This window comes from Odontesthes bonariensis, chromosome 16 (assembly GCF_027942865.1).
Source record: "Odontesthes bonariensis isolate fOdoBon6 chromosome 16, fOdoBon6.hap1, whole genome shotgun sequence".
NCBI classification, from domain to species: domain Eukaryota; kingdom Metazoa; phylum Chordata; class Actinopteri; order Atheriniformes; family Atherinopsidae; genus Odontesthes; species Odontesthes bonariensis.
In genome coordinates, this window is record NC_134521.1 from 5,969,666 (window position 1) to 5,989,052 (window position 19,387).

Sequence of the window (19,387 nt, forward strand, 5' to 3'; positions counted from 1 at the left end):
AATTAGTCACAAGGTTTGATGTTGTACAAGCAATAAAGTAATATGACAAATCACCACAGATCAGGGAGGCTCTGTAAAGCAGTTGTCTTTCACAAAGTCAACAGAACACAGGAGTTGCATTCATGTTTTTTACACTGTAACTTGAACAAACGTGAACAAACATCCATGAATCCACACTTGGTCCGGCATGACTCTAGTACTGAAACTGATAGCGTGATGAAGTCTCTAGTGATAGTTAACTTCCGTTGGAACATTGCTGGCCGTACTTTTAACCATTACTTCTTGTTTGCCCAAACTCCCCAAATTATGGGAAGTGTAGTTCCCAAACTTAAAGCATTAAAGATGACCCAGTAGGAGCTAACAAGATAATAAAGGTTAACTTATCTCATCTCTCCTCAGCCTCTCCAGTGGGACTGAAGCAATCTCTCCCGCCAGCCAGTGGAACGCCGGGAGAGAGGAAGGGTCCTGTCGTCATGGCGCCTGTCAACGTAGACCCTGAGAGCAAGCCGGGCGAGTTTGTCCTCAAAAGCTTGTTTGCCAACTTCACCTTGTTCTCCGAACGCAAGATTCGCATTATCATGGCTGAGCCACTGGTTAGTGAGTTTGTATGGATTTATCTTATTGTCTTGTGTCTGTTTCTTATCTGATTTCACTCGGGTTACAATGACTCACTGAGTAACCGCTTTGGCCATTTATCTGATTGTGTTATTTACTGACTTTTTATGCATATGTCGACTAAAAAATTTTTTTTGTATCCCCGGAAGATGATGTCTGACAGTGCAGTCCTCAGGCTCCTACCTGATATGTAACATAATCAAATTTAGGACAAATGAAACATATATTTTCATTTTGTAAGGTGGCGCATATCCCATGTTGGACTAAATGAAAAATAGAGGAAAAGCCACTGTACCAGACCACAAAAACATTCAAGTTTGGTCATACACCTGAGATGGAAGCTCGTGCAAACCCAAGAAAAATATTTTAAAAAATATACGCAAACCTAATGTCTGATGTTACTGTAACCAAGACATTAAGACTCTCATATTGTGACAGAACTGGTTAAAAATGTGATTAGACCCATTGTGACAACATAGATGTTAGCATATCAGTATTTACAAGAGCAATTTGAACAAAATCAGACAGTGATGTTATTGGATACCCCCAACTGTAATAAACTTAAACTTTTAGCTCACTGCTTCCGTCTTTCACAATAAAATGTTGACCTGTGTCTCCTGACATCAATGGTTTTCCCCTTTTGTCTGCTCTTTTCTCACAGGAAAAGCCTCTTAACAAATCTCTGCAGAGAGGAGAAGACCCACAGTTTGACCAGGTGCGCGTGCCTCACATCAACACATAAACCCCTTTTAAATCCGTCAACCAAATCTGGGCTTAACATTGCCTTATTCTGAGAGAGAAAGTGAAATGTCTCTCTGTCTCTGTGCAGTTAATCAGCACTATGAGCTCTCTAGCAGAGTACTGCCTGCCATCCATCCTGAAGACACTGTTTGACTGGTACAAGAGACAGAACGGCCTGGAAGACGAGTCCCATGAATACCGGCCCAGAGCCAACACCAAGCCCAAAAAGTGAGAGAACAAAATAAACAACACAAACACACGCTGTTTATAGCTACTGTTTGCACATGGCTGTGTCCCGGACAAAAAAAAAATGTGCGGATGACACATTTCTCTGTTCTTTGAAAAGAGAAAAACAAAAACCAATAACGCACAAATAAGCCAGGAGCTGCAGATAACATGATTTATTTATGAAAAAACCTAAGAAAACTACAGACAGTGTTGAGATGGACTGATTATGTATCTTTGTCGACATTTACAGCAATTATGTAAGCCTTTTGAATTGAGCTACAACACAAAACTAAACCACATAGACGCGTGTAGTAGCCCATTTAAACTGTCTCCCAAACAGCTGAAAAATGAAGAATCAGCTCGTTTAAAATTAATAGAATGCTTTTAGAAGAATGCTACTGTTGGAAAATGAATACCTGACCCGTGGGGCTTGTTTCCAAATCTTGAACAAACTCAACACTGAGTACACTTTATAACAAAGTGGGTCAGGTAGGTACTTCTGTTACTTCATGATGGAAAGTTTAATTGGATTCATCACACGTGACATAAGTTTTTGCTTGCTCAGCACTGAAACAAGAACAAGAGCATACACGAGGGTCCCCCATACAGGATAAACATTGTCAAACTTAATGTGACAAGTAATGGCTTTGTGTCTGCGATTGTGTGCTTTAGTGACGAACAACAGAAGGACTACTTACTGGAGCGGAGGGATCTGGCCATAGACTTCATCTTTTCTCTTGTGCTTATAGAAGTTTTGAAGCAGGTGAGGCTCCCTTTACAGTGCGATTAATCATTTGGAACTGTATTATATGTTTACTAATGATCAAAAGTACAAAGGGTTATGAGTAGTGTATCGATTACTACGTAAAAAAAACAGTCAAAAGAGATCATGTTTCTAACATTCTTACTCGTTTTGCAGCTTGCTTGACATCGCGCAATCCTCAAGCTGTATTTCTTATCCCATCTTTGTCTTAGTTGTGTCTATCTGTAGCTAGATTATACCCAACACAAAGAGTAATTTGCTTATTTTGGATCTAGCCAAATATAGTGTGCAGGTTGTACAGATGCAGTTTAATTAAGTGTTTTTTTTTTTTTTTTGTCAATCCAGATCCCACTTCATCCTCTTTTGGATGGACTTATCCAAGAAGTTGTCAACCTGGCCTTCAAGCACTTCAGATACAAAGAAGGGTAAGAGGGTTAACTTCCAGAAATATTATTGATTTAATTAAGGTGTTCAGCCTTTGCTTTGTGGAGAATTGCATGCTGCTATGACAGGTCCGCTCAGCATTATACACGGTTAATGCTGATATTGATGATTGTGTTTACTCTTTAGGTATCTGGGGCCCAACACAGGCAACATGCACATTGTGGCTGACCTCTACGCTGAAGTGGTGGGAGTCGTCGCTCAGTCGAGGTACTTTACATGCTGGAGATGCTTGTTTTTGGTTTTTAATATTTGTATTTATTTTTTTTTTAGCCGGAATTATAATCCGGGTTGAATTGAAGCTGTGAGCATTTTTGTCTTAGTGGTGAATCTAATCTGTTGTCACCATAGCTACCTGTCCTCCCGCTGACCCCATTTTCAGTACTAACAAATGCTTTCTCTCAGGCTTTAGTACAGGTGGGAGAAGTAATACAGTAATGACAGTCTTTCTCTGTGTTCCGCTAATCTGTGTGTGTGTGTATGTGTGTTTGTGTCCGTAAATACGTGTGTTAGTGTGCACAGAGATAATGACACTCGATGATGGTCCTCCAACTGTGTAATGTTGTGTGTGATGATGGATGAACGCTGTTCCTATTTTGCAGGATGTTATTACTGCGAGGTGGGGGATCATAAGGCATTTCAGCAACTGCCGTCACACTCAACACACACACACACACACACACACACACACACACACACACACACACACACACACACACACACACATATTTTAACACAGTCATCACCTTAGTAATGGACCAAAGTCAATACTTTGAAATCTAGTTCAGCAAATAGACTTTCTTCTGTTTGGGTGATGAGCGTTCCACTTAAGTTGTTAATTGGCAGTGCGTTATTTACACAGCTCATGAAAGACCGGAGCCGTCGCTCTATTTTCTTGACATTAGCCGTTGGTTTTTCCGTTCTGTTCTATCGACGAGGCTGACAACTCTTCCACTTGCTTTACTGTTGCGGGTGGTGACCCCTGCGAAACATGCCAAACACACACGCTCTTTTTTTTTTCCTCCACATCACCGCTCCAGATGCCATTCTAAATATAGGCCTGCAAATCGCTGTTGGTAAAATGTATCTGGACGGTGCGTTTATACACCAACACACACTGAAATGTACAAACCCACTGCACATGCAAAAGAAAAAGAAGAGAAAAAAAATCCCACAGCGAGAGAAAAAGTGCACAATGTCAGCAGATAAGCCCTTAACGCCTGGATTTATATAGCTGTATATAAAAAAAATGTTTTGTGTGTGTTTTAGCCTTTAAGTAGATGGTAAAGAATGCTGAGATTATTCATTTCACTTTTGCACAAAAAATAAATAGAATTTTTTGTATGTTGCAAATTTGCGACAACAGGTTGTTACTCCGACAACGGTTACTCCGGCTACGGTTTGTAGCATATATGCGACAATAGGCGTTAAGGGGTTAAACATTTGTTACTTTGTTGTGATGATTCCGATAAATGCAGCACCTCTCAGCTGAAACCTGGAAATGACAACATTTACTAAATCCACTAAAACGGCTGTTTACATCTGGCGACTATTTGGCCGGCAGGTTCCCAGCAGTGAGGAAGAAGTTCATCTCTGAGCTCAAGGAGCTGAGACAGAAGGAGCAGAGCCCGTACGTCATCCAGTCCACCATCAGCCTCATCATGGGACTCAAGTTTTTCCGCATCAAAATGTACCCGGTGGAAGACTTTGAGGCCTCTTTCCAGTTCATGCAGGTAGGCTCAGCAGAAATATGTTATCTTCATGACATAAAAACAAAAAGAGTTCCAGGACTAATGTCCTCTTTCACATCTGGAAGCAGTTTAGAGCTATCATGGAACTATCCACTTAACTTCCACGATCGTAATCAGGGCTCATACTTATTTTCCTTTTGATAGTAATTCGTTTCCTTCCCCCATAATGAAGCAGGGGTTTTAACTGAGGATCTTGCATGTACTGAACAATCCTATGTTGCGACTGTCTCTCTGTCTCTTTATCTCTGCAGGAGTGTGCACAATATTTCTTAGAAGTGAAGGACAAAGACATTAAGCACTCATTAGCTGGACTCTTTGTGGAAATACTTGTACCTGTAGCTGCTGTAAGTGCATTTCATCTCATCTTTCAGAGCAATGCAATAACACATTAAGCCAGACTCACATTGCCAATAAAATAAAACCTCTCTGTTTTACTGCTGCTCAAAAGGTCTGTGCAAGTCGTAGTGTTGATAACCAGGGAAAATATCCATTTTAAGCTCATTAGTGTTTAGTTTTATATATCTGCATCAAGTTAAAAGGACACTATGCTCTGCTAAAAGCATTGTTCTTAATATAACTCTTGCATTATCCATCCTCCTCTAGACTGTGAAGAATGAGGTGAATGTTCCATGTCTGCGAAATTTTGTTGAGAGTTTGTACGATACCACTCTGGACCTGTCCTCCAGGAAGAAGCACTCTCTGGTAGGTTTCCCACCGTATTCTGTTTCATCACTGGTCATCTCTCTTCATTGGCTCTCCATTACCAACATTTGGTCAAAGTATTTACTGTAGCTCTCAAACACGTGGGCTTTTATCTCTCCACGGGAGAGGTGAAAGGAGTGCAGCACGCAGCACACGGGCTGGTGTTAGACGCAGTGCAAGGCGGACATTATTTACCCACAGCATGGAGGTAGGCTGAGGAATCAGGAAATCTCTCCTGTTAAAGCCGGAGTCTCACAGGAGCAAGCATGCATTAACAGCTTTAATGCTTAAAGTGACAGTAGTGTTTAGAAATGTCCTAAACCAAGTTGATTTACAGGAGATCAAAAAATGGAGAAAATCCAACTAAGTAAATTATATTTGATCATTTATGTACTAATGAAAATGATCCAATATTAATTTTCTGTGAAGGATTTAAGGATTTGTACTTTACAGTGTATCGTGTGAACCCCCCCACTTTTTTTTTTCCCCCCTCAACTGATGAACTGTTGTCACATCGGCTTAGAGAAATTCTATCCCATTCCTCAGTACAAAAGAGCTTCAACTCTGGGATGTTGGTGGGTTTTCCTCACATTATCTCTATTGGACGAAGGTCAGGAATTTGACTTTGCTCATCCAAAACATTAACTTTGTTCTCCTTTGGTGGCGAGAATTGTGCGGGCTTTGGACTTTTTGCCTCGTTGCATGACCCACTTTCTCTTGAGATTCAGTTCATGGACAAATAAAGAGCCCCTTTAGCTGCTTAGAAATGATCATGCGCTCCTTTGTGACCTAATGAAATATTATACACCTTCCTGTTAGAGTGGTCTTTTATTGTTCAAACCCTCTCAGGAAGGGTAATACTATCTGAGACGGGAGAACCCAAACTCTTTACAGATGGTAATGTTTTCTGAGGTTCTCAGAAATCTCTGAGACATTGTATGAAGATATGATTTCACACCTTAGGCCTAATTTGAAAAACGATTTTTTATGGGAAAACTTAGAACGGTCCATTAGAACGTTTCATATCTTAGCCTCAGAAAAAGCTTTATCAGCTGGTATTGATGACATGCGATGTCATTGTGCATTCTGTATTTTTATTAATCTAGAAAAATAAAGTGTACTTGTGCATCTTGAGTATCTCGTTGCAACGTGCGCGTCACACGAGGCTTGAAAGGTGAGGCGCTCGTATGTTAGGCTGAAAAAAATCTGACTTTAAAGTCAACGGCTAATCAGAATGAAATTCACATACTTTAAGCGTTCACAGATATCATATTTGATCATTTTCCCTAATAAACAAGTGACCGAGTAGAGTTTCTTTGTATGTTTGAGACTTGTTTGAAAGATTAAAGAAGTTTTCTATTATATTTATGTAGAAATTAAGCATTTCTTAAGGGTTCACAAACTGTCAAGCAGCAATGTGAATTTTCCCCAACCGACGGGGTGAGTTTCGCAGCTGTTTGACTGGCACATATGCTTACAAACAGCGCCATTAGACTGCTATGTTTGATTATTCTCGGTTTATGCCGATGCGCTATTCGGGATGTATGCACTCCTTCCTCCAGACAATCGTGTCTTGAGGCCTCAAGATATGCCGCTCTGCTGGTACATATGCTTCCTTTGACAGATTCTCCACATACTCAAAGCCACACGTGCAGCCAAGCCTTTGTGCAACTCTCTTGCGCTTGCACCTCAACCGACGGTAACCTGCCTCATCAGGCAGAACACAATGGACAGACACGATAGGAATGGCTGTAATGTGGTGCATTTCTTTTAATTGTTATGCTCTTACATGGCTGGCTGCCTGAGTGAGAATGATAACAAATGCACCCGGTGATAAGAAGTGACAGTTAAATAATGAGCTTCTCAAACTTTACATTCAACAAACATTCATTGAATGGGTGTACCTTGACTCACACTGATTTTTTTTTTTTTTTTTTTTTTTTTTACAATGGTCTTTACACTGTTTTGCTTGAATTGATTCCATAAGAAACATAGAAAACCGGTGGGGGAGACGTTCGGATTCTGTGGTGTTATACTTTAATTTTCGCTGGCCTTACACTGTCTCATCCCATCTGATGTTTCTGTCCACCCCAGGCTCTCTATCCTCTGGTGACATGCCTGCTGTGTGTCAGTCAGAAGCAGTTCTTCCTCAGCCGCTGGCACATTTTCCTCAACAACTGCCTCTCAAACCTCAAGGTCAGCTGGTCTGTCAGTACCGTGCAACTGCACGAAATCATGTTTTTTGTTTTTGTTTTTGTTTTGCAAATTGTAAACTAAACTATGTAGACGGTGTTATATATTTCTGCCCACGGGGAATGGTTTTGACAAAGTGACAACTCAACTCACACAACATAACTCTGCAATAGCACTACACAATACCCTTTCCTCATAAAGAATCTGCCATCTGTATATATGGCCTCAAAGGAAACACCGCAGGTTAAGAACTAAATGATTGACTCTGTAAATCATGTAAAGCCAAGGCAAGTCAATCATACCATGAATTGTTCCTCACCTCTAAGTATACAATCGTAATGACGCATTTCTCTTAAACACTTAACTAGAGGTATGTGAACTATTCCACACTCTGAAGTACAATTTCTTGATTTGTCTGCATGTGTCCGAATGCAGAATAAAGACCCCAAGATGGCACGTGTTGCTCTGGAGTCCCTCTACCGCCTGCTTTGGGTCTACATGATCCGAATAAAGTGCGAGAGCAACACCGGAACACAGAGGTAACAGTTATTCTTGCGATTTTCTCCATCAGCAAAACTTGAGAAATAATTTTGTAACTTCACAAAGTTGTGAGCCTCGTCGTGTCGAGTACATTGCGATGACGTGTCTTTTTGTTGCTATAAACCATAAACAAGTGAGACGTTTAAAATCCATGTCCTTATGTTTCATGCAGTGACTTTTTTTTTTTTTTTTACATAAAGATCACTTGTAAATGCTGCAAACTGCCGAATGCACAGAAGTTTCACTTGTTTCGCATGATGATTAATTACGCTTGTTTCATCCAACTTGAATTTTAATGTAATGGAAAAAATATACGTGCGTATGTAAAGAATTTCACAAGTTTTCTACCGTACATGTCTACCTCCCTTAGTCGTCTGACGTCCATCACATCCACGCTGTTCCCTAAAGGCAGTCGTAGTGTTGTGCCCAGAGACATGCCCCTCAATATTTTTGTGAAAATCATCCAGTTCATTGCTCAGGTATGTATGACTAGGATGGACAAAAAAAAAACAAATCTATCCTTGTTTGAAAATCAATTTTTTTTCTTATCCACGTGAAGTGGAGTTTGTTGTGTTCTGTGGTTTACTGAGTGTGACGGTCCATTATCATGAAAAAAAAAACCTGCTGTGTAATCCCGTTTTTCTCAAAGCCTGATAGGTGTTTTTAAAAGGAGAACCAACAGGAGCAGCAGGTGCACCCGCATAACCTCTGAAATTCTGTAACGGCAGTATATTTGTCCTCTATTCAGGAGAGACTCGATTTCGCCATGAAGGAGATCATATTTGATCTGCTGAGTGTCGGGAAGCCTGCCAAAGCCTTCAGTCTCAACCCAGAGGTAAAGAGAGCAGACACAGGCCCTCGTTCATGCACAAATCTAACAGCTTATCTCCCCTGGTTATATCACCGGAATGAGCACACTTTTATTAGCAGTTGAGCAAATAACTATGTGTTCTCTGTTGGAGCCTTGAATTTATTGCTTTATCAGAATGAATTGTGTCGTTTTCAAACATGCTTTTGCACTGTTAACTCAATGCTTAACCGAAAACCCCTTGAAAATGTTTGTGTTGCTCGTGATGAACAGATTATAGCATGTAGCAAGAAGGCTTTGCTTGATTGTCTTCCAGCGTATGAACATCGGCCTGCGTGCGTTCCTGGTGATAGCAGACGCTCTGCAGCAGAAGGATGGAGAGCCTCCTATGCCCAACACGGGAGCCACTCTGCCCTCTGGAAACTCTCTGAAAAAGAAGAAAACGTATCTCAGCAAGACCCTCACAGAAGAGGAAGCCAAACTGATAGGTCTGTGTCTGTCTTCAGGGGTTTACGCTACTGCCATTTGAATGTCGTCACGGATTTGAGTGTTTTGTGTGTCTGGTCTCCACAGGCATGTCCTTGTACTACTCCCAGGTGCGTAAATCTCTGGACAACATCCTACGACACCTGGACAAGGAGGTGGGTCGTTGCATGATGCTCACCAGCGTCCAGATGCTCAACAAAGAACCAGAGGACATGATCACGTATGCAAATTCAGTACAGAGGACAAAATCACAACAGAGTTCTCAGCCAATAATCTATCATTTATTGATAACTGTAAACATGTAAACATCTCTTCCTCTTTTTTTTTTAGTGGTGAAAGGAAGCCTAAAATCGACCTGTTCAGGACATGCGTGGCTGCCATTCCCCGCATCCTTCCTGATAGCATGTCCAAACCCGAGCTCATTGACTTACTCTCTCGGTGAGTCGCTATCACCTGTTGTTTTTACACGTTTTGGAATCAGTTGAAAGAGCGTTAAGCCTTACAAGTAAATTTTGCTTTCTGCAGCTCTTGTTTTGTTTTGTTTTTGGTTTTTTGTTTCTCTGCTAAATGATATTCACTTCGGTTTTCTTATCTATTCCTCAGGCTCACAGTGCACATGGACGACGAGCTCCGTCTTATTTCTCAGAACTCTCTGCAGAGCCTGTTACTTGATTTCTCAGACTGGAGGGAAGACGTCCTGTTTGGTTACACACATTTCCTTTTACGCGAGGTACAATAGAACTTGATAAAAATAAAATAAAAAACTGCTTACAAGCACACAGCTTTGCTTTACCTTATTATTCATCATTATTTTGTTTTTACATTAAAGAGAGTAATCCTGGTCAATGCGTACCACACCTTATTAAGAAAAAAAAGGCATTACCAGCAGAAATATAAAGACTGAAAAGAAAAGAAAAGAAAGAAAAATGATGAACTGAGAATCAACAAAGTAATACTTGTTAGGATCAGATTAGTTCATTTTGCTAAATAAAGAAAATAAACTGGAAGGATAAAGGGAAAGGTTTGATCTTCCTCGAATAAACATCTTATGCTAACATGCTGACATAAGCAGCTCTTAAACATGTCCACTGCCAAACTCCTCCAGGTCCAAGACACCCATCAGGGCCTGCAGGATGCGTCCGTGAAACTCCTTCTGCAGCTGCTCACACAGTGGAGGTTAGCCCTGCAGCTTCAGGGAAAGACGCGAGGTGGGGTTGAGGTTTGTACAATGACAGCCGCCTTCTCTCCGTCCTTTAACCTGTAAGAGTTGATGATTTCAATTTATTCTAGATTTGACAGTTTTATCTTGGATTTTTTTTTGGATATTACGTGCATCATCTCAGACATTACTTGTCTCAGTTTCTTTGTTTTGACGTATTTTGTGTTAGATGTCCTGCTTTTAAAAATGTAACAAGCTGAAAAGGGGGTTTGGGATGCTTTGTGTGGTTCCTTCACTAAATCTGCTTTTCCTTTCGTCTTTCCCATCCACCAGGCCAGTCCAAGACTACCAGACAGAAGCCCCCATTGCTCAGTGCTGCATGCGGTGGAGGGCCTGGCTCTGCTACTCCTCTGCTCGTGTCAGATCAGCACAAGGAAGCTGGCAGTCGGAGTGTTAAGAGAAATACGCTGCCTCTTCACAGCCCTGGGACACGCTGAGGTACAGTGCAGAGAAAAACACACGTGTTCACCAAACAAATATAGAGATCATGACAAATGCGTCAGAAAGCTGCAAGTTCTGGTAATAGATTGAAAGAGGACATGGGAGTAGCTGGATGCAAGGAGAGCCACCTGGTTCTAGATGCGATTAGAGATGCAGTACATGCCACCTGTGAATTTTTCTCATTGTGTCATGCTGTTGTAAAAATATCGGATTCTTTAAATGTCACGCTTTACAGGACGATGACAAACCCATGATAGAGGTCATGGACCAGCTGAGCCCAGCTGTGATGGACAGCTTTGTTCATGTGGCTGTTTCTGACTCGGTGAGTACCAGATTAGTATGCCAGATCCAGTAGAGCACAGTGTTGCAGACGACTTACTTTACTGCTGTGTGTTTCTCTCTAAATCCCCTCCTTCCCACGCTTTAGTCCACGTTGCCCCTCAGCCACCACGTTGACCTCCAGTGGCTGGTCGAGTGGACGGCTCGGTTGGTGAGCAGTTCATACGACGTGAAGAGCCCCAGCCACGTCTGGATCTTCGCCCTGTGCGTGAAGGACCCATGGGTGCTCTGTCTGCACATCTTCTTGCGACAGGAGCACCTTCCCAAGCACTGCTCCATTGCTCTGGGATACGCCTGGCCCTATGTTTTCACACGGCTCCAGCTGCTGCTGCCACTAGTTGACCCCAAGTACAAGAACACACTTTAGATATGAATTATAGTTCATACCCAGTAAGAAACATGTGCACGAAAGGTTCTAATATGAGGTGAAATTCCTCCTCTTCTTCCTTCCCTGTCTTTCTGCAGCAGTCCAGTGAATGCGAAAAAGACCAGCACTGCAGGCACAAGCGACAGCTACATCTCTCTTTGGCGTAATTATCTGATCCTGTGTCTAGGCGTGGCTAAACCCAGCATCATGTCCCCAGGTCACCTCAGGGCATCTACACCTGAGATCACCGCCACCACACCTGACGGCAGCGTCACCTACGACAACAAGGTGTGTGTTTGTGCTCAGATGGATGCCGCAGTCACTAAACAGGCCTGGTGTCTATTTATCGGGTTCCAGGTCCTGAAATGAATGGCATTACGTGAAGGAAAATAGTTCTCATCATTACTGTCATTGTTGATTTCTCTAATTATTTTTTATGTGATTTCAGGTTTTTTTTAATCTTTTTGGTATTGTACTGTAAGCTTTCCAAATTCCCCAAACAGTTCTCATCTCTATGCAACATGATTGATGATGCAATAAAGATTTTTTTATTATTAGCTGCAGACTAATTGGCTTTTTTTTTCTTTTTTTTTTTTTAACCAGCGTATGGGTTGATCGGTTATCCTCAAAATATTTGATTAATTGATGGACGTGGCTTTAATTTCAATGAAACGTATCAAGAAACAACTTATCCACAATCCGATATTGTAGATTGTCGCACGGTGAAACCCTGGAATCAGTTAATATTGATAGTGATGTTTTCAAAGTAGAGTTGATCAGTTTTGGATCGTTAATATGGTTTGATTCACGTGAGTGCATGTTTTTGTTGAAGGTGATTGGCACTCCCTCTGTGGCCTGGCTATTGAAACAGCTCGTCCCACTGATGAGGGCTGAGAGCCTGGAGATCACAGAGTCTCTGGTGCTGGGGTTTGGATGCACAAATGCTCTGGTCTTCAGGTAAGTGAACAGAAACCTGCACAAATGCAAATCTACAATAAAACACACATCCATGGTTCACTTTTCTGTGTTACATTTTGTTGCCTATGGGTGTGCACCCTGAGAATAGACGCTGGATAGATTAAGATCACAGTACAAACTGGATGATGTGCAAGATATGTACTTATCTCTTACATAAGCCGCACGTGTTTCTTTGGTGGTTTTTATGCTCCCTATTACTTACTCCCGACTGTCTGTACATTGCCATCATAACTTGCACGAGTTGCATACTTTTGTGACATTCAGAGAAGAAAAAATGCGTCACTGATTTAGAAGAGGAATTCTTAGAGGGCAAGAGATGTATCGCATTTTTTTTCAAAGGACAGAGGTTCCGTTGTGAGAAGAAGGTATTTCATTTTGAAATCTATTTTTAACCCCGAATGTTTTCTGAGGAGTTCATTGTTATTAAAAAGATGAACGTCCGTCATTACTTCATTTGAGGATTAGCGCTTTTAGGGTATGCGATATTTGTTGCACAAGGTGTTTTTTTGTGTTAAAAAACATTCTCTTCCTTTCAACGAGAACATCCTCATTCCTTCTCTACAACTTTTGATCATCCGCTTTTAGCAAGCCTGTAACGAGGAAATCAGTTTATTTTTGCTCCGTCTTGTTTACAGGGAGCTGGTTGAAGAACTCCATCCATTGATGAAGGAAGCACTGGAACGTAGGCCTGAGGTAACACACACACACACACACACACACACACACACACACAGAGTGAAAGAGAGAAACACGACAACACAGATTAGATCAACTTTAATGATTTCCAATACATTCTTGATGAAGCGTAATATTGATATCTTAGTACAGAGTTAGAATTGAATTTACAAAAAAAAATGATTTGACAGTAAAAGTTTGTCATGGCTGTTAGAGCTGTTCTCATCAATCAGCAATCTATTGATTCGCTTGTTTACCCACAGAATTGATCGTTTTTTCAGGACCTGCAGATGAAATGTACTTTAATATTGATTAGACCCCACAGTGCAGCATTAAACCGACTCCCTGCGTGTGCTTTTAGAACAAGAAGCGCCGAGAGAGGAGAGATCTTCTCCGGCTGCAGCTGCTGAGGATCTTTGAACTGCTTGCAAATGCGGGAGTTATCAGTGACAGGTAGCACACCTTCCATCCATCTACTGAGCAATAAGTATTTTCTGTTCTCTTGATCTTTCTCTGATCACGTGAGTGGGGGGCAGCGGTTCTGAAACGGCGCGGGTGTGGTGACATAACGGGGGAGTTGCGTGACCCCTCCTGTTTTTTCAGTCGGAAAAATGTATCGAGCGGAACTAATGCCTCGACATCGGATTGTTCTGACTCATTTTGGGTTTACACTACAAACAAACCTGTGGCGATTAGACAGGGAGACACAGAAGAGTGTGACAGAGAGTGAGAAGCTGAGCCAGGCGGGAAGAAGAATTGAGAAATGCATTACGGGGATGAAAAGAAAAGCGCGCAACACTTCAGATCCAAAGAAGACAGAAACGGGAGACAGTAACACTGATCCACTGCCACAATACAAGGCAGAAATGTTTCTTTTGGATTTCCAGGGAATGTGGTTGTAGATGAGGAGAGAGCAGCTTGTTAACGTATTCCTGAAACGTCTGGCAGCTGACAGTATGAAGCCAAATCAAAAAGTAAGCTTGAGACATTACGCTTTAGTCACATTAGCGAGCCACCGGATTTTTTTCAAGAGAAAACTTGATTGTTGCAGGAAAGTTGCTTTAAAAAAAAAGAAGATAGACTCACAAACAGATTTCATCTTTCTATTAAAACACGTGAACGTTTTTGTTGCACTTATTGAGCTTTATTGTTGTTGGTTTTGTGTGAAAAAAAAAAAAAAAAAAGCAGGCTGATTGCTGCCACTAATACTGGTGCAGTGGATCGATGCGGCCAAGCTGTCTTTTTTCTTGATATAATTTTATTTCTGTATGCAGAATTTTGCTTCTTTTTCTATATTTCTACATTCATCATGTGAAACAACTTATATCACATACATTTATTGGCTGCACGGTGGTGTGGTGGTTAGCACTGTTGCCTCACAGCAAGAAGGTTCCAGGTTCAACACCCAGCTGGGGCCTTTCTGTGTGGAGTTTGCATGTTCTCCCCGTGTATGCGTGGGTTCTCTCCGGGTACTCCGGCTTCCTCCCACTGTCCAAAAAATCATGCATGTTAGGTTGACCACCTGCTGGTGGTGGTCGGAGGGGCCGATGGCGCCGGTGCTTGGCAGCCTCGCCTCCGTCAGTGTGCCCCAGGGCAGCTGTGGCTACAATCCAGTTGTCTGCCACCATCAGCTTAGCACTTTGAGATTCCATATGAAATGAAAAGTGCTTTACAAATGTAATTGATTATTATTTATGTCGTTTTTTCCAGCCTTCACGTGGACAATGTACTGCTCGTATCTACTGTTTTATTTTCTATGAGGAATGACTCTTGTGGAGAAGTCCTTTTTGTGATGACATGCCCCAGCAGTTCACAGCCATCGGTAGTGGAGTTTTCTCACATATAATAAGCCTGTGAGCCATCCCTTTTGCAGCTTACAGCCATACAACTCTGAACACATAACAAACTACTTTGAGAAAGCTTAAAAAAAAAAAATAAACTTGAGCTATTTTATCATATTCTTGTTCTGGCATGGGGGGGCATGGCAGAAATAGTTTGAGAACCACTGGCTTGAGGTCTCACGTGACTCTTAGCTGTGAGAATTTAAATATGTCCATGATAAGACCCATACATGGTCTTCTCTTATTTTCCTCCATCTGTTACCTCTGGCCTCTCGTCTCTTTTTCTCACTCCAGCACCAATGGGGCTCTGGAGCGCGACTCCCTGGCACTGGGTGCTTTGTTCCTCGAGTACGTGGATCTAACTCGAATGCTTCTGGAAGCCGAAAATGAGAAGGAGCTGGACGTCCTTAAAGACATCAGAGCCCATTTCAGCGGGATGGTGGCTAATCTCATCCAGTGTGTTCCTGGTAAATAACCGTGTTGCCTTTGAATGAGTCTACAACCTACCAAAAACACTTTGGTTCTTTTCAGTAGTATCCGTGTACTGCATCAACGGGGTAGATAAGACTCCTTATTGATTACAAATGTGAGTTGAGGCTGTCATGCAGAAGTCTTCTGTATCTCACTCTCGCACCTGTACAGTCCACCACAGGCGCTTCCTCTTCCCTCAACAGTCTCTGAGGCATCATCTCTTCATCCTCTTCAGCCAGTGGGCTGGACCCTTCAGTGTTATGTTCACCCCCCTTGACCGTTACAGCGACCGCAACCATCAGATCACTCGCTATCAATACTGTGCGCTCAAGGTAAGTGGTACCCCTTTGCCTAACCTCTACTGCGCACAAAAAGTCAGTTTCCTTGGTTTTATTGGCAGAAACCTCAGAATGAACTCTGCTTTTGTCTCCCAGGCCATGTCAGCAGTTTTGTGTTGCGGTCCAGTCTTTGACAATGTTGGTCTCTCTACTGATGGCTATCTCTACAAATGGCTTGACAATATCCTGGCCTGTCACGACCTACGGGTAGGCCAGCTCTGGAGCTGCGGTTTTTCTAAAAAAATATTCTGACATTTAGGTAGTCTGAATCGTTCGAATAATCTGATCATTTATCAGCACTTCCATTTCCATGAACTTGGATATTCAAATCCCTGTTTTTCTCATTTCTATACTATTTCTGTCAGTGTGTTGGTGCCTCTATATGATAACATGTTTGCCATCAGGTGCACCGTCTGGGGTGTGAAGTGGTCATCCTGCTTTTAGAACTGAACCCCGATCAGATCAATCTGTTCAACTGGGCCGTGGACCGCTGCTTCACCGGATCTCACCAACTGGCTTCTGGCTGCTTCAAGGCCATCGCCACAGTCTGCGGCAACAGGTCGGCGATCCTTTATATGTTCCAGTGTGTTCCAAGATATTTTCTCTGTTTTTGATAAACACTGTTTACTTAATACAAATTACACAATAGATTGTGTATATACTGTGTATTTACAACCCAGCCCACATATCTGTTAACATTCAGTTGTTTAGTTTTCAGCTTAACCAGATACGCCTGTTTCTGTTTATTTTTCCAGGAATTACCCATGCGACCTGGTGACTTTGCTCAATCTTGTGCTGTTCAAGGCCTCAGACACGAACAGGGAAATATATGAGATCTCCATGCAGCTGATGCAGGTAGGACAAGGTTCCATTTTTAATTGTTCATCATCAGCTGCATATAGAGAGGTGTGAAAACGTCCATTAAATCGCAAGCCTGCCAGTATAAGATAAATGACATGTGTGCAGGTGCTGGAGTCTAAGCTGTGCGCGTACTCTAAGCGCATGGTGGAGCAGAAGCCTGGTAACATTTTGTACGGAACACACGGCCCCCTGCCTCCCCTGTACAGTGTCAACCTCTGCCAGCTCTCCATCCAGCTCGCCAGCATGTACCCAGAGCTCACACTGCCTCTTTTCTCAGGTACACCCTCCATTTTAAACATTTATCCAGGTTTATACACTGTATATTCTTCTGTAGAAACATCACTGCGTTGCAAAGTACAAAGGAAAAAAAATATCCTGGAGAACTAACTTATAAGGTGCTGAAAACTGGGTCAATACTGGAGCGACGTCATGTTTATTTTAGGGACAAATGTGCATCCTAAGTGCTGACCTCGCTGTAAATAAATACTCTCACCCCTTTCGTGTTATGTTTTGCTAGACGATAATGTTTCTGCAATAGCGGTGGATATCAAATTAGCAAAGCAGTCACATATGCTGAATACTTTCATTTGGAGAAGCTATAAAATGCTGAGACAGGCAGGAAGTTTGCTAAAATGAAATTCCGCTTTTTAACCCCTCACAATGTGCATTTTCCTCAAGGATCTGACTGTACATAATAAATTCTGCTGAAATGTGTTTGGTCATGCAGAGGTGAGCCAACGCTTCCCGACCACCCATCCAAATGGCAGACAGATCATGTTATCCTACCTGCTACCCTGGCTTAGTAACATTGAACTCGTGGACACTGGGCTCATACCCCCCGCCTCAAGCCCCTGCACACCTGAGGAAGACTCTCAGGGACAGGGCATGACCCCCAGTCTGAGAGGTAATGGCTGGGGCTCCTTGCAGGCTACCTCACTGGTGCTCAACAACCTCATGTTCATGACGGCAAAGGTGGGAAACAGTATTTGTTTTTATTTGTTGAATTACCCTGTGCCCCCTAGAGGTTTTTCCCACCTTATAAGTCGATTTTGTTTTTTTTTTCAATGATCAGTACGGAGACGAGGTTCCAGGACAAGAGATTGAGAATGCCTGGAATGCTCTAGTGTCCAATGAGAGGTGGAGCAACAACTTGCGGATCACCCTGCAGTTCCTTATCAGCCTGTGTGGAGTGAGCAGTGATACCACACTGTTACCTTATGTATGTGAAATGAAATAATCGCCACAAAGATATTAATACATTGAATTTAATGGTCCAAGAAAAATCTTCCTCCAGTTAAGAAAACATTTTGATTATGTGTTTTAGATCAAGAAGGTGGTGATCTACTTGTGTCGCAACAACACCATCCAGACTATGGAGGAGCTCCTGTTTGAGCTGCAGCAGACCGACCCAGTCAACCCTGTGGTTTTGCACTGTGACAACCCTCCCTTCTATCGCTTTGCTGCCAGCAACAAAGCCTCCACCTCCCAGACAGGTGAGTAGATATGCTCCTGTGTTCTCACAGCTTTTTACGTGACAGATTATTTAACCTGCTTGATATTCTAAAAGGCCTTAAATGTTTTTTTACGTGCAGGCACCACATCCAGCAGTAACACCGTGGTGGCTGGTCAGGAGAACCTGACGGACCCAGATGAGAACAAGCTGGTCAGAGACAACGAGGAGCGGTTAGTATTAATGTGTTTGTATGTATGTGTATTGGAAAAAAAGACGACGCCAGCTCGGGTTGTCACAGGGAGACCAGTTTACTTTAAGAGGCAGCTGTCAGACATCATATCAGTTTCGCAGCTTTAATTACAGAAGACTGAACACCGTGAAAATTCTGGAAATCGAATTTCACTTTTAATGTCATGCGCTTATTTCAGCAGGGCCAGGGCTCACAACAGACTGGAGTCTCGCTACAGCAACAGCTCTGGAGGCTCGTACGAGGATGAAAAGAGTAAGTTCTCACATGAGAATTAATGAACAAACTTAGTGGACTTGTGCTTGTAACACAGATTTTCCCTGTCAGTCTAAAATGTTCACCACTTTAGCTAAATACTTTAATGGTGATGGTTACTCGTTTTCTTCATACAGACAGTTTTTATGGTGTTAGGAGGCTGCCACGCAGAGCCGTGGTCAGCTCAGTATGAAGTCAGTTCTATTTTACAACCGGGCCAGTGTGTTAAAGAGCTGTGATTCATGAACCTCTCGTCTGATTTGGATTTACATGTACCCTCAAAATCAACTTGGCAGTCTGAACGTTGAGCCCGTGTTCATTTTAGGACTGCAACTTGAATAAAGTTGGTTCTGTAAATAGCTAAAACGACAACAAATTGTGTAAGCATCCAAATATTTCTGGACCTGATTTGAGCTAACAAATTCTACAAGACAGTTAATGTAGTGTGGCATAAAGAAAAGAAGTAATCCGGTTTGTGCGAGCTTCATCTTGCAGCTTCATCTCTCAAGCTCATGCCTAATGGTTGTTTGATCTATGCAATTTTTTTCCCCCCACATACCTGGAATGTGTAGTTGGTTCCACCCCTTATTGATTTAACAAGTTGGGTTCAGAGAGAAGGCATGCTTTTCTGTGT

At 42.2% G+C, this 19,387-nt stretch overlaps 1 protein-coding gene across 10 annotated transcripts in view; it reads left to right on the forward strand.

Annotated features, from left to right (window-relative positions):
* Positions 1 to 19,387, forward strand: part of fryb (furry homolog b (Drosophila)) — a 54,762-nt gene that overhangs the window by 20,643 nt on the left and 14,732 nt on the right. For 9 of the 10 annotated variants that reach the window (XM_075487512.1, XM_075487504.1, XM_075487506.1 and 6 more), the window contains exons 2-37: positions 400 to 593; positions 1,277 to 1,330; positions 1,445 to 1,584; positions 2,257 to 2,347; positions 2,693 to 2,772; positions 2,918 to 2,998; positions 4,353 to 4,521; positions 4,791 to 4,883; positions 5,143 to 5,241; positions 7,336 to 7,437; positions 7,870 to 7,973; positions 8,345 to 8,453; positions 8,723 to 8,809; positions 9,099 to 9,270; positions 9,356 to 9,488; positions 9,599 to 9,706; positions 9,872 to 9,998; positions 10,374 to 10,487; positions 10,761 to 10,925; positions 11,164 to 11,250; positions 11,356 to 11,615; positions 11,733 to 11,922; positions 12,467 to 12,591; positions 13,248 to 13,305; positions 13,649 to 13,740; positions 15,423 to 15,595; positions 15,771 to 15,931; positions 16,034 to 16,144; positions 16,342 to 16,496; positions 16,693 to 16,792; positions 16,904 to 17,075; positions 17,526 to 17,770; positions 17,871 to 18,017; positions 18,123 to 18,291; positions 18,391 to 18,481; positions 18,680 to 18,753. In XM_075487512.1, the coding sequence (XP_075343627.1) occupies positions 474 to 593; positions 1,277 to 1,330; positions 1,445 to 1,584; positions 2,257 to 2,347; positions 2,693 to 2,772; positions 2,918 to 2,998; positions 4,353 to 4,521; positions 4,791 to 4,883; positions 5,143 to 5,241; positions 7,336 to 7,437; positions 7,870 to 7,973; positions 8,345 to 8,453; positions 8,723 to 8,809; positions 9,099 to 9,270; positions 9,356 to 9,488; positions 9,599 to 9,706; positions 9,872 to 9,998; positions 10,374 to 10,487; positions 10,761 to 10,925; positions 11,164 to 11,250; positions 11,356 to 11,615; positions 11,733 to 11,922; positions 12,467 to 12,591; positions 13,248 to 13,305; positions 13,649 to 13,740; positions 15,423 to 15,595; positions 15,771 to 15,931; positions 16,034 to 16,144; positions 16,342 to 16,496; positions 16,693 to 16,792; positions 16,904 to 17,075; positions 17,526 to 17,770; positions 17,871 to 18,017; positions 18,123 to 18,291; positions 18,391 to 18,481; positions 18,680 to 18,753 (4,558 nt within the window). In that variant the 5' untranslated portion in view covers positions 400 to 473. The remainder of the gene's footprint in view (positions 1 to 399; positions 594 to 1,276; positions 1,331 to 1,444; positions 1,585 to 2,256; positions 2,348 to 2,692; positions 2,773 to 2,917; positions 2,999 to 4,352; positions 4,522 to 4,790; positions 4,884 to 5,142; positions 5,242 to 7,335; positions 7,438 to 7,869; positions 7,974 to 8,344; positions 8,454 to 8,722; positions 8,810 to 9,098; positions 9,271 to 9,355; positions 9,489 to 9,598; positions 9,707 to 9,871; positions 9,999 to 10,373; positions 10,488 to 10,760; positions 10,926 to 11,163; positions 11,251 to 11,355; positions 11,616 to 11,732; positions 11,923 to 12,466; positions 12,592 to 13,247; positions 13,306 to 13,648; positions 13,741 to 15,422; positions 15,596 to 15,770; positions 15,932 to 16,033; positions 16,145 to 16,341; positions 16,497 to 16,692; positions 16,793 to 16,903; positions 17,076 to 17,525; positions 17,771 to 17,870; positions 18,018 to 18,122; positions 18,292 to 18,390; positions 18,482 to 18,679; positions 18,754 to 19,387) is intronic. The other variant, XM_075487505.1, reaches the window with a different exon arrangement.